The sequence below is a fragment of the Coregonus lavaretus genome (assembly GCF_964263955.1).
Source record: "Coregonus lavaretus genome assembly, chromosome: 11".
In the NCBI taxonomy this organism is placed as follows: Eukaryota; Metazoa; Chordata; class Actinopteri; order Salmoniformes; family Salmonidae; genus Coregonus; species Coregonus lavaretus.
The window spans coordinates 49,945,143-49,957,412 of NC_139998.1; the positions used below are offsets into that span (position 1 = coordinate 49,945,143).

General features: G+C 39.8%; 1 protein-coding gene across 1 annotated transcript; it reads right to left on the bottom strand.

Moving 5' to 3' along the window:
- Window positions 1–1,612: 1,612 nt before the first annotated feature.
- On the bottom strand, window positions 1,613–2,985 carry LOC311137575 (chemokine XC receptor 1-like; the record flags this gene model as incomplete). The annotated part of the gene is made up of 2 exons (XM_084172087.1): window positions 1,613–2,675; window positions 2,970–2,985. The coding sequence occupies 2 exons, from the start codon at window positions 2,983–2,985 to the stop codon at window positions 1,639–1,641; spliced, it is 1,053 nt and encodes a 350-aa protein (XP_084028213.1). The 3' UTR covers window positions 1,613–1,638.
- Window positions 2,986–12,270: the final 9,285 nt, after the last annotated feature.

Genomic DNA, 12,270 nt, shown 5'->3' on the forward strand with positions numbered 1-12,270 from the left:
TGACTTAAGAGAAAAAAAACTATTTATTCTCAGTGCTGAACTAGTAGTGTAACTGACATGTAATGTTAGGTAGAGTTTCATCCCCTCTCGATTGATGTTCTGTCTGAAGTGAATTAACTAGCTAGCTAGCTAATTAGTAGCTACCACAGCCAGTTCAGCTACAGCCTCTAGCTATCTGTCAGATGGCAGTGTCTAACAGCTGTTGTGTGTATTGACATTTTTTGTAGCCTTTGTTTTGTCCCGTTCCAACAGAAGTAAATTACTGGGGATCTGCTGTACTGTTGGTTGTCACTCTGGCCTTGGCCTAACACACCTGAAACCAATCATGAATGTTTCACTAAGATCCTGAAGCTGAGTGGGATGTGTTGGGTTGGAGCGCTGCAGGGCCTAGGGGCAGGACGGGGCAGTCCAGCTATATTGTGTGCAAGTAAAAAGAGCTCTACAGTACTATTAGGCCTATAATATAAATTACAGTGCACTCCGTAATTATTGGGACAGTGAAGCGTTTTTTACTTAAAATCTAGCGTTTTATACTTAAAATCTAACAATGACTATGTCGGCTTTCATTTGAAGGTATTTTCATCCATATCGGGGGAACCGTTTAGAAATGACAGCACTTTTTGTACATAGTCCCTCCATTTTAGGGGGCAAAAGTATTGGGAGAAATTCACTTGTATGTGTATTAAAGTAGTAAAAAGTTAAGTATTTGGTCCCACAGTCATAGCATGAAATGACTACATCAAGCTTGTTGGATGCATTTGCTGTTTGTTTTGGTTGTGTTTCAGATTATTTTGTGCGCAATAGAAATGAATGGTAAATAACATATTGTGTCATTTTGGAGTCACTTTTATTGAAAATAAGAATATAATATGTTTCTAAGCACTTCTACATTAATGTGGATGCTACCATGATTATGGATAATCCTGAATGAATCGTGAATAATGACGAGTGAGAAAGTTACAGATGCACAAATATCATACCACTAGACATGCTAACCTCTCACCATTACAATAACAATAAGAGGGGAGGGAAGCATTTTTTGGGGGGTATGATATTTGTGCGTCTATAACTTTCTCACTCATCATTATTCACAATTCATTCAGGATTATCCATAATCATGGTAGCATCCACATTCAAAGTAAATTAGACCAACCTTTATGTCTGTGCGCAATCTACCCGCATTTGGCAGGTGGCGGGTGTTCATTTTAGGCTCTGAACATATTCTATTCTTATTTACAATAAAAGTGACCCCAAAACGACCCCAAAACAGTCATATTAGATTGTGTAGAAATGCACAAAATTAGCTTCAGATGCCCAAAAAATTATGTTGGAGGCCCCCAGACCCTCCACCAGGTTATTTACATTTACGTCATTTAGCAGACGCTCTTATCCAGAGCGACTTACAAATAGGTGCATTCACCTTATAGCCAGTGGGATAACCACTTTACAATGTTTTTTGGGTTTTTTTTGGGGGGGGGGGGGTTATGTCCCCCCCCCACTTCTAAAACCAAAGTTGCGCCCGTACATTAACCTGATGATATGACAAGATGTTACATATTTGTTTTGCTAACATATGATGGGTCCCTGCGTCGCCGGTTTGCCTGGTTCCTAGGCATGAAAAGGTTGAAGACCCCTGCGCTAGTACATAGATCCCATGGAGTAAATGTTAGCTGATCTAATCTGTTGTGAATCCATGGTGCTTTGGCGATGGCGAAATTTCAGCAGAATCACCTTCAAGTGATTTCTGAACTTAATCCCAACAAAGGCGTAGAAGACAGGGTTGAGACAGCAGTGGGAGAAAGCAATCAGTCGACACACATAGAACCCATAGTCAAGCCTCGTGCTGACCTCACAAGTATTGAAAGGTGCTATGGAGTCGTCATGCAACAACCTTAGAAATATCACCACATTGTAAGGTGCCCAGCCGAGGAAAAATACTGCCACTATACTGAAGATCAGCTTCACGGTTCGATTCCTCATGTGTGACCTTGACTTGGAAATTGTCCCTAATATCCTCACGTAGCAGAACCCCATCACTACAAAAGCAGCCAAGAAGAAGACGTTCTGTTGGTAGCTGCCCACTTTCTTCCACAGCGGATCCCAGTATTCACAGTAAAAATGGTTGTCTCCTTCATGGGGGTTCTCTTGGACTGAGCTGAAAATCAAAGAAGGGACGGCCGCCCCAAAACTAACAACCCAGATGACGAGAGAGACTGTGACCCCGTAGCAGCCCCTCTGGGAACCATGGTCGGACAGAGGATGCACCACGGCCAGGTAGCGGTGGATAGTCATGATGGCCAGGAACAAAACGCTGCTGTAGAAGCCAGCGTAGAAGACAAAGGTGACAGTCTTGCAGAGGATCCAGCCAAAGGTCCAGCCCCAGATGTGGTAGGCGGCCCAGAAGGGCAGGCCGAAGGTGAAAACCAGATCAGATAGGGCCAAGTTGAGGATGAAGATGTTGGTGAGAGACTTGAGGTTCTCGTACTTGGCCAGGATGACGAGGACCAGGATGTTGCCCGCTAGACTCAGGATGGTCACCACAGAGAAGAAGGCAGGGGTGGCGATGGAACCAAACTTGACAACGGCGGCCTTGTTACAGACCTCGTCTGTGTAATTCTCATCATATTCGTCATTGGTGCTGTAAGTTTCATAATCGTTTATGGAAAGGCTGGAATCTTGAAAAGTGAATTTTGCAGATTAAATTAGTTACATCACATCTTCATTCACAATACACTGTTTTTAAAGCAGCAATTCAAATTATTTAGATGATTTAGCAACACACCTACAATTACAATTACAGAAATATAAAAAGGCATAAAAAAAGAGAAAAAGTAAGAAGTCATGAAAACTGCAACAATTAAAATGTAAAAACTGTATATTGGTTTTGCTCTATATCTTGGTTTGGGTTTAAATATAGAATCAAGTTTGAAGAATTTGGCTGACTATATTATTAACCAAAACAAACGTACCTATTGTGCCTGTCATTACGGTTTAGCGTGATGGCTTCACTGTCCCTGGTAGGCTACACAATGATATGAGGACAGGGGAGTTGTGATGTAGCTAAGGTACTGCATCTCTGTTATAAACATCCCCCATAACGTTTCTCTTCCTCCTACAGTTCCTGTTAAACCTTTAAAAATAGTGAAGTACCAGAAATACACACAAATCATATGTACAGCCATATCTAATATATCTATAAGAATTCATAATTCAGTAATTACATGCAGAGCCATATATTAACTAAATACATGGCTCTGAAGATAACGGCGCCGGAGGAGATGGCTGCCGTTTTACGGGCTCCTAACCAATTGTGCTATTGTGTGTGTTTTTTGCGTTATTTGTAAATTATTTTGTACATAATGTTTCTGCCACCGTCTCTTATGACCGAAAAGAGCTTCTGGACATCAGCACAACGATTACTCACCTCATACTGGACAAAGATGTTTTCTTTAACGAGTCGGACGTGAAGGATTTACTTCAGACACCCGACAAGGCCCAAATCCCCGTCATTCGCATGAAGAATATCAGGGACGTAGGTCGGGGTGCCTTGTAAGGATCCGATGGCAAGTGGGTAATCTGCCTCTACCATCAGTACTATTAGCCAACATACAATCATTGGATAATAAAATGGATGAGCTCCAATCAAGAATATCCTACCAACGAGACATTAAAAACGGTGATATCTTATGTTTCACCGAGTCATGGCTGAACGACGACATGGATAACATACAGCTGGCTGGGTTTTCGGTGCATCGGCAAGATAGAACAGCTGCCTCCGGTAAGACAAGGGGTGGCGGTCTGTGTATATTTGTAAATAACAGCTGGTGCACGACATCTAATATTAAGGAAATCTCAAGGTTTTGCTCGCCTGAGGTAGAGTATCTCATGATAAGCCCTGTGTAGCTTAGTTGGTAGAGCATGGAGCTTGCAACGCCAGGGTTGTGGGTTCGATTCCCATGGGGGGCCAGTATGAAAAAATTAAAAATTAAAAACATGTATGCACTCACTAACTGTAAGTCGCTCTGGATAAGAGCATCTGCTAAAATGACTCAAATGTAAATAAGCTGTAGACCACACTATTTACCAAGAGAGTTTTCATCTATATTTTTCGTAGCTGTCTATTTACCACCACAAACCACCACTAAGACCGTACTCAAGCTCGAGCTGTATAAGACCATAAGCAAACAAGAAAATGCTCATCCAGAGGCGGCGCTAATAGTGGCCAGGTACTTTAATGCAGGGAAACTTAAATCAGTTTTAACTCATTTCTACCAGCATGTTAAATGTGCGACCAGAGGAAAAAAACTCTAGACCACCTTTACTCGACACACAGAGACTCGTACAAAGCTCTCCCTCGCCATCCATTTGGCAAATCTGACCATAATTCTGTCCTCCTGATTCCTGCTTACAAGCAAAAACTAAAGCAGGAAGTACCAGTGACTCGCTTAATACAGAAGTGGTCAGATGATGCAGATGCTAAGCTACAGGACGGTTTTGCTAGCACAAACTGGAATATGTTCCGGGATTCTTCCAATGGCATTGAGGAGTACACCACATTAGTCACTGGCTTCATCAATAAGTGCATCGATGACGTCGTCCCCACAGTGACCGTACGTACATACCCCAACCAGAAGCCATGGATTACAGGCAACATCCGCACTGAGCTAAAGGGTAGAGCTGCCTCTTTCAAGGAGCGGGACTCTAACCCGGACACTTATAAGAAATCCCGCCGACGAACCATCAAACAGGCAAAGCGTCAATACAGGACTAAGATTGAATCGTACTACACCGGCTCCGACGCAGGGCGTGCAAACTATTACGGACTAAAAAGGGAAGTACAGCCACGAGCTGCCCAGTGACACGAGCCTATCAGACAAGCTAAATTACTGCTATGCTCGCTTCGAGGCAAGCAACACTGAAGCATGCATGAGAGCATCAGCTGTTCCGGACGACTGTGTGATCACGCTCTCCGTAGCCGATGTGAGTGTCGTATCGGGTGAATGGTGGCAATTATTGCTGTCAACAAAGAGTCCGCTCAAGCTGCACCGTGTTAGAGGCTTTTATTAAAATCATGAGGTTACAGCATAAGTTACAGACCCGCGGTGTCCGGAGAACGGCGTCCCAGATTGCCATGGCCGTTCTGACTTTCTTCTTCGTTTAACCCCTATTTATAAACAATGCAAAAAGATGGGTGGCTCCCTCTTCTGGCCAATCACCAGTCTCCCCTGTCTACAACACTCTTCCTGTCTGTTGTATGTGACATTACACTAAAACATTCCCTCTTGATACTAAAATCAACATTCTTTCAGTTCCACTTAAAAAACATTTAACACCATCATAATCTCAATACACTACATTCCCCCCTTTCGAGACAAACTAAAAGTCTCGAAAACAAACAGAATAGGATTATGACAAGTAACAATTTATCTTATTGAGTATCTTTAACATTAAACCAAAAACATTCTCCTCTAGAGTGTAAATACCTTTCTATGAAATATGAACAACTGTTTATGAAGTGTGAATACATTACTATGAAATATGAACAAATCTCTATGGAGTGTAAGAGCGAAAAACTGTCTGGCAACCTTCCATCCATATCAATCAAGACAGTAAAATTCTCTCACGGTCCCTCTGCCCCAGGCAACCACCTCGGTACTCCAGATAACCTCATAAACAATGTAAATGCATTTGAAACTATGATGCAATTAAATACACATGTAAGCCCCTGCAAACAAAATCCTATCCAAAAACATCCACTTGTAAGGCTGGTCAACCCATTGGACCCTACAGTGAACCTCTCCCTGCCTAAATTCCCTGTCCCTAAACATCACCGAAATAAACAAAAACATCTAAGATCCTCACATGTATTCAATAACATCAAATATCCTTCTACAAAAATTAATCCCTAAGAATATGACACAATTATGTATTACACATGTCTATATTTCATTGCAGACACTGGAATGTAGTCCACTACACTTCATCTCCCCGTAGTCTCCTCTTCCAATGGACTGTTGATGATGGAATCGGCCACACCCTCCTTGTTTCATCTCCTCCAGTCATATTGTCCCTTCATATTGTCGTTGTTTGAGTATTTCAATCTCCATATGTTCCCCAAATGCTTCTGGAAGAAAAGGAAAAACCAAACAGTATCTTTTGCAAAACAACACTTTCAAATTAAACATCAATATCAACTAAGAATATAAAAATGATATATAAATGATGTATGAATCACATTAACCTCTTCCCCCCTTGATTCATAAAATCATACCAACATCACCCTAATATTGAAAAAAAAAAAAAAAAAAAGAAAAATCATCAAATAATCAAAAATGATATTTATCCATTCAGTTCCACTGGTCCATCTTCATCCAGATCAGGAACAGTCAACACCGGCATCTGAGTGTTGTCTCCAGGCATCACTCTCCAACCTATCTCAATATCATAGCTTTCTCAAAGGTCAGTAACAAATTACAAACATCACACAGTGTTATCAAAGCTGCCATTAAATGTAACCCATCACTGCCCCTACTGGCCTACCTGATCTTGCAACCAAGTCTTCTCAGATCTCCCAAATGCATCCCTTATATTCTTCAATGCATATATAACTATCTGGACTCAAAGTATAACTAACCTTATGTTACACCATACCATGGAAAAAGTCCCCCCTTCTCCCTTAGATTTATCCTTCAATGATAGGCTTGAAGACTATGACATGTAACCATGTCTCTTTTCATCCAATTTCAAATATAGCTTCAGATTTCTGTGTCCGGTGCTACCCCTCTTATAATGGTAGAAACCTCATATGGAAGCTTCAACGTTGACATGTAACAACATCCTGTCTATCCATAAGGTAAGAATATATATGCTTTATCACCACAAACCCTCCAAATATCTCTAAAATTCCCCATAGTCACATTGTCAGGCAAAAGCTAATCTTTTAACCATCAAAGTCCTGCTCTTCTTACTACCTGGTACATAAAAAGTAACATATTTCTCATTACTACCCTTAAGGTAATGCCTACCCAAAGTTATCATATAACATCACAATCTGATATTCCCATAAACATACCCCTTACCTCATATGTTTTATTAGAACAAAAACAACTTTTAGCCCTCAATGGTTACACCTCAAATGCTTCAGGGTTTGCTGTTACCTGAGTTTCCTTCCCATCTAACAAATTCACACAAGTTAATTCACTTAACCCAATAACACCTAAACCTAGGCTTAAACAAATGTTTTGACAACAACATTATTTTATCTGTTACTGATTATTGTTGCTGATACCACAGTCATGACAACGCATAAAATTGACACATACTTGATAGAGGTCGAACGACCGTCTCTAACATGTTTGTTGCTGGAATTCTCAACAGACATGGACCCTCAAGATTCCTCACTGATCTTACAGAATGAGCTGCTGGAACCTGCCCAACTATCTCTAATTTTCACAACAGAAGAATCAAACCACTCCCTTTAGTTTCTCTCTCCCCTAACGAGCGGTACTGATCAGATACCTCTCCTTGTCTGTCATTAAAATCAAAGACCTCATCCTGTACCTCCATGATGAATCTATATTCTCTCTACCACTATCTGCTCTCCTATTTTAACCCTATTCGTACTATCATTGACAGCACTCTCCATCCGTAACATAAACCCCTGAGTCTAAAATTCCCCATTTAATTTCAGAAAAGTTGTTGTCGGTGTCATACTTCCTACATTTGCTATTGCCATCGTATCATTAATCCCTTCCAAAGTTACCATTAAAGTATGTATTAACCTTAATTATTTCTAGTGGCACAGTTACCAATATCCTCTGTGTATTATCTACTGTTGGAGTGACTACTGTAATCTACTCCTCCTGAACTCCCTCAATGACTGTGGAGGCTACAACAGACCTCAACTCTTCCATTATAAGCGTTACTTTATGAATTACATAGCCTTTTAACCAATAATTCTTAACCGGAACAAATTCTAATGCTTGCACTAGATAAGTACACATATATTCTCCCTGACCTTTCTCTGTAACATTACGCAACATAAGTGAACAGTCACTCCTAACCCTCTTCCAAACTATACCTCCTTTGATTAGGTGCCACAGCTTCTACTCTTGGTCCTGATAACAATACTTCTTCTCCATAATTATCTCTCCATGTGGGAGGAACGTCCCCATCCTAACCCTAATAAGTATTTTTTCCCCTAAAATTGGCGCTGGAGCTATTGGTTCCCTTATAATCAAATGTGATATATTTATGGCTTTAATAACTATCAATGTTGAAAGAGTTAACTTGCTTCTCACTGTTGTTATAATAGACTGAAGTGTTAATGTCCTTATTGTTACTTAATCCATTTTCCAAAGATTTGAAGTCTTTGCTTGTACTTCCATCTATCACCACTAGTGTCACTTTTTCCCAACTCTCAGTCCTATCTCTAATCCCTGACTTTCAAACTTTTGATTATAGAAAATACACCTATAATTACCTTGATCTCCCTGCTGGAACTGTAAATATAGATACTCAATCACCCTCAATCTTCTCTTATCATTCAGCAACACATACTTTCTCAATGCATCTGCTCCTAACAGATCTAAACTCCTACCATATCTTCCCACTAAACTCTAAAATGTCCTTCATCACTGTTCTCTCTCTGTCTTACTACTAACTTTGAAACTTAGCTTACTGTCTTAGAGTTCCTTCAACCCTAGTTCTCCTAACTTATTTTAATCTAATCTTTTCTCTCATAACCTTTAAAACCTTTTCCACTGATTTATTCACAAAATCCCTTTACCACCAAATTTTTAGAATATGTGATTGGGAAGGTCCCCACCTGCTTCTGACTTTTTTTACACACAGACTTGGCAAACGACTACACACCTTTTAGCCTAGCCTGAAATCTCTTGGTGTAAGAATGTAACCCAGAATAACAGTCACCCCTTTTAACTTTATTTTCCAGACAGATTGTCTAATAGGCAGTCTAATAGATTATCATCCTTCCTATGATATTATCTTTTTAAGCAAATATGATTCCCAAAAACCCTACTTTTTAAAATCCTCTACCAGACAGTCGTCTAGTGTACATCTTATTGTACAATTCAATTTAAACAATGCATCTCTTCCCAACACTGCCATAACAGTATCTTCTAATATTAGTATGTCTATTTTAATTTCTCCTTGATTTTTTATAACATAGCTCAATTGGTTCCCTAAGAGTAATTAGCTGTTTACTACCTCAAATCCCTATCCTAATTAGTCAATTTTACATAGTGAGATGTTTAACCTCTTTAGGCTGAACACAGATAAGTTTTTCCACTATTCACCATTATTTCTCATAGTCCTCTGGTTTTACTTCAATTGTTAGCTATTTTCTCTTCTTCTCTAATCGATGCTATCAGCTGACACCCCCCTTCCGGATCTTCTAGGCACTCTAGAATCTTCACTTGCTCCTGTATCTTCCTTAAAAATGTTCTCTGTTTTTTCCTCCTGACTTGTTGCACTCACAGGTAAAGTACCCAATCTGTCCACAATTATAACAGTCTTCTGAAAGTTGCTGGAAGTGTAGCTGAAATCTTCCTCCTCCTTCTATTTCTTCTCGTCCTCTTCCTCTCCAATTCTGTGTCTGTCCAGAAACTGGCTGTGGATATGGAACATTTGGTACCCCCCTTGGCTGGTACAATTGCATTTGATATTATTCAGTTGAAGCTGTCACAGTGATTGTTGATTTGGTTCACTCTGATTCTTCATAACCAAAGCTTCTCTTCTCCACCAGTTGTATGATTGAGTTTTCTCAGAGTTTCTTCGTCCTGTTCTTTCTTGCTGTTGACATATCAGGATTCTTCAAAAGCTTATATTCTAAGTTCTGTCCTCAAAATATCATCTTCCATCATCTTCTTCAGCATCTTTGCCTCAATGTATTCTTCTTCTCCTCCAATTCTTGGGATTAAAAATGTTCTCAGCAGGTTTTCTCCTTGTCTCTTCAACGTCTCGAGCTGTTCCTCTAGCTCTCTTACCTCTCCCAAAGTCCTCGCTTCCTCCAGGCCTGATAAGCCTCGGTCTATATCTCCTTCTATTTCTTCTGTGCCAGTCCTTGTAGGATAAAATCCTCTTGAACATAAAGCACCTTTAATCTCCAAATCTTCATCGCTTTCTTCATCTTTGCTTTCATCAGAGATCAAATCTCGTGTATCCTTCTTCCTTCAACTTCCATCAGAGATCAAATCTCTAGTATCCTTCTTCTTTCCTCTCTTGCCAACTTCCTTCTGATCACAGAGTCATATCCACCCATGCATGACCTCTTCTCAATCACTCTCATCTTCATAATCCTCGTCTTTTTTAACCTCACTCTTCTCTTCCAGACATCTCATTTCCTTCCTTCTGGAGTTTTGGATTCATCTTTATCGTCGTTTCTGCTTGTCCTCTATCTATTATTCGTTCATCTCCATCTCTGATGCAACAATCACCCTCCTGGATGATCCCTGGAAGCTGAGGATAAACATCCCTAAGCTCTCCTTCCCTTCTCATAAGGTGGGTGTCATTTTGCTGAATCCGTATGTGAGAAAGGTGTACTAACTTCTGCCATTAGTTTTTCTAACACTACTTTAGTTAAAGGATTACTATTTTTTCCCCTATATCAACCCTTTTATATTCCTTTATCGTGAATTATTTTATTTTAGACTATATAGCCTATGGCTTCCCCCCTTAAATTTTTTTTAAAAAAATAAATCAATTAAAAATCATGAATAATTAAAACCAATTTTTATTCCTATATCCTATGTCACCAATTTATCAATTAGTGGTGGCTATCTTACCACAACCCATCAAATGCAAATGTAAGTTAGTCAACTTCAAAGCAATCCCAAAACAAAGCCTGTAACCCTACCATTACTACAATTCCCATAAACCCCCTTGCTCTATAGGCACCTAATTATCTTAAATTTACAGAATAATGTCAGTCCTTGATTCCCAACCCATCTGTAATTAACCCAAGTGATGCACATAGCCTCCAAAATGCAATTTTTAATGAATCATTTGCCAAGCCTATGCAAAATTGTCATAACATCACATATTTTGTAAGGGATGATTTTGTGAACTAGCCTGATATCTGATCCTCTGCCTGCGTCACACCTTGTCACGTGACGCACGTCAGCACTTCCTGTATCTCCTCTCTCCTCTGGTTCCTCTCAGATGACAAAAGAACAGAGACACAGGAAAAGATTTTAGTAGTTAATGCAATCACTGAGTTATTTCAAGCATATTCAATATTCCTTCGTTCATATTCGCTTCAAGACTTAATTTAATTCATTACGTATTTTATTTTAATCCGTCATTTAACTCAGGACTAAATAGATCGCTCAAAAACATTTTTATTTAATTTTAATCCGTCATTTAATTTAATTCATTATACTTCGCCAACATATATTTAATTTATAAATTCAATAGGTCACAAAACAAGTTTCATCTTTAACCAACCGCCGTTTAAACTAGAATACTCGTGTCAAAATATATCTTCTCTTTGTTTCCTCGTCTGTGTCTATTTCTCTCCCTGCGACACGCAGCCCCCCAGAAATATGACACGTTACCCACAATCCCGTTTTTGTAGTTTTACTATACCCTCGTGTTGTAGTTTAGTGCCGTAAACCAAAACGTGTCCTAATCTCGTGCCATAAACTCCCTCTTTCTGTAGTGTAGTGTCGCAAAATTAAACGCATGCGCAAATGCATTCAATGATACGATTCCCAAACACTAGACCGATAGCATTACGCTACAGCTTCACTATTTTATACCTTATACTCAGACAATTACACATAACAGAACTCACATTTGCATAGAACTCTGAATTCCACCCACATACAAACAAATTTAAGAGGCTTTAATCCATCGCAATGGCCCTCTAAGGATATCCGTTAGCATGTAGCACGCAACACAATTAGCATTAGCCGCCATGTACCATGTAGCATGAAACCCAATCCCATTTAGCATTAACATTAGCCTTTAGCTAACTGCGGCCTACCACACAAACAAACATCCTGCACTGCCCTATTTATTTTAACATATTTATCCTACCGTTTTTGCTACCGTGGATTAATGACCATTACACCGAGAAATCAAACCCAATCAAACCCCCCGTCGGACGAGAGTCGAGTCATAATCACAATCAGATAAATCCCATCAAACCGAGTTTTCTTTAAAACCCACCGAATGCACATTCTATCGTGCACGCGGATTTGCCGGCCCATCATTTTCTAAATGGCCCCCCCGGGGTCTTAAGCGGTA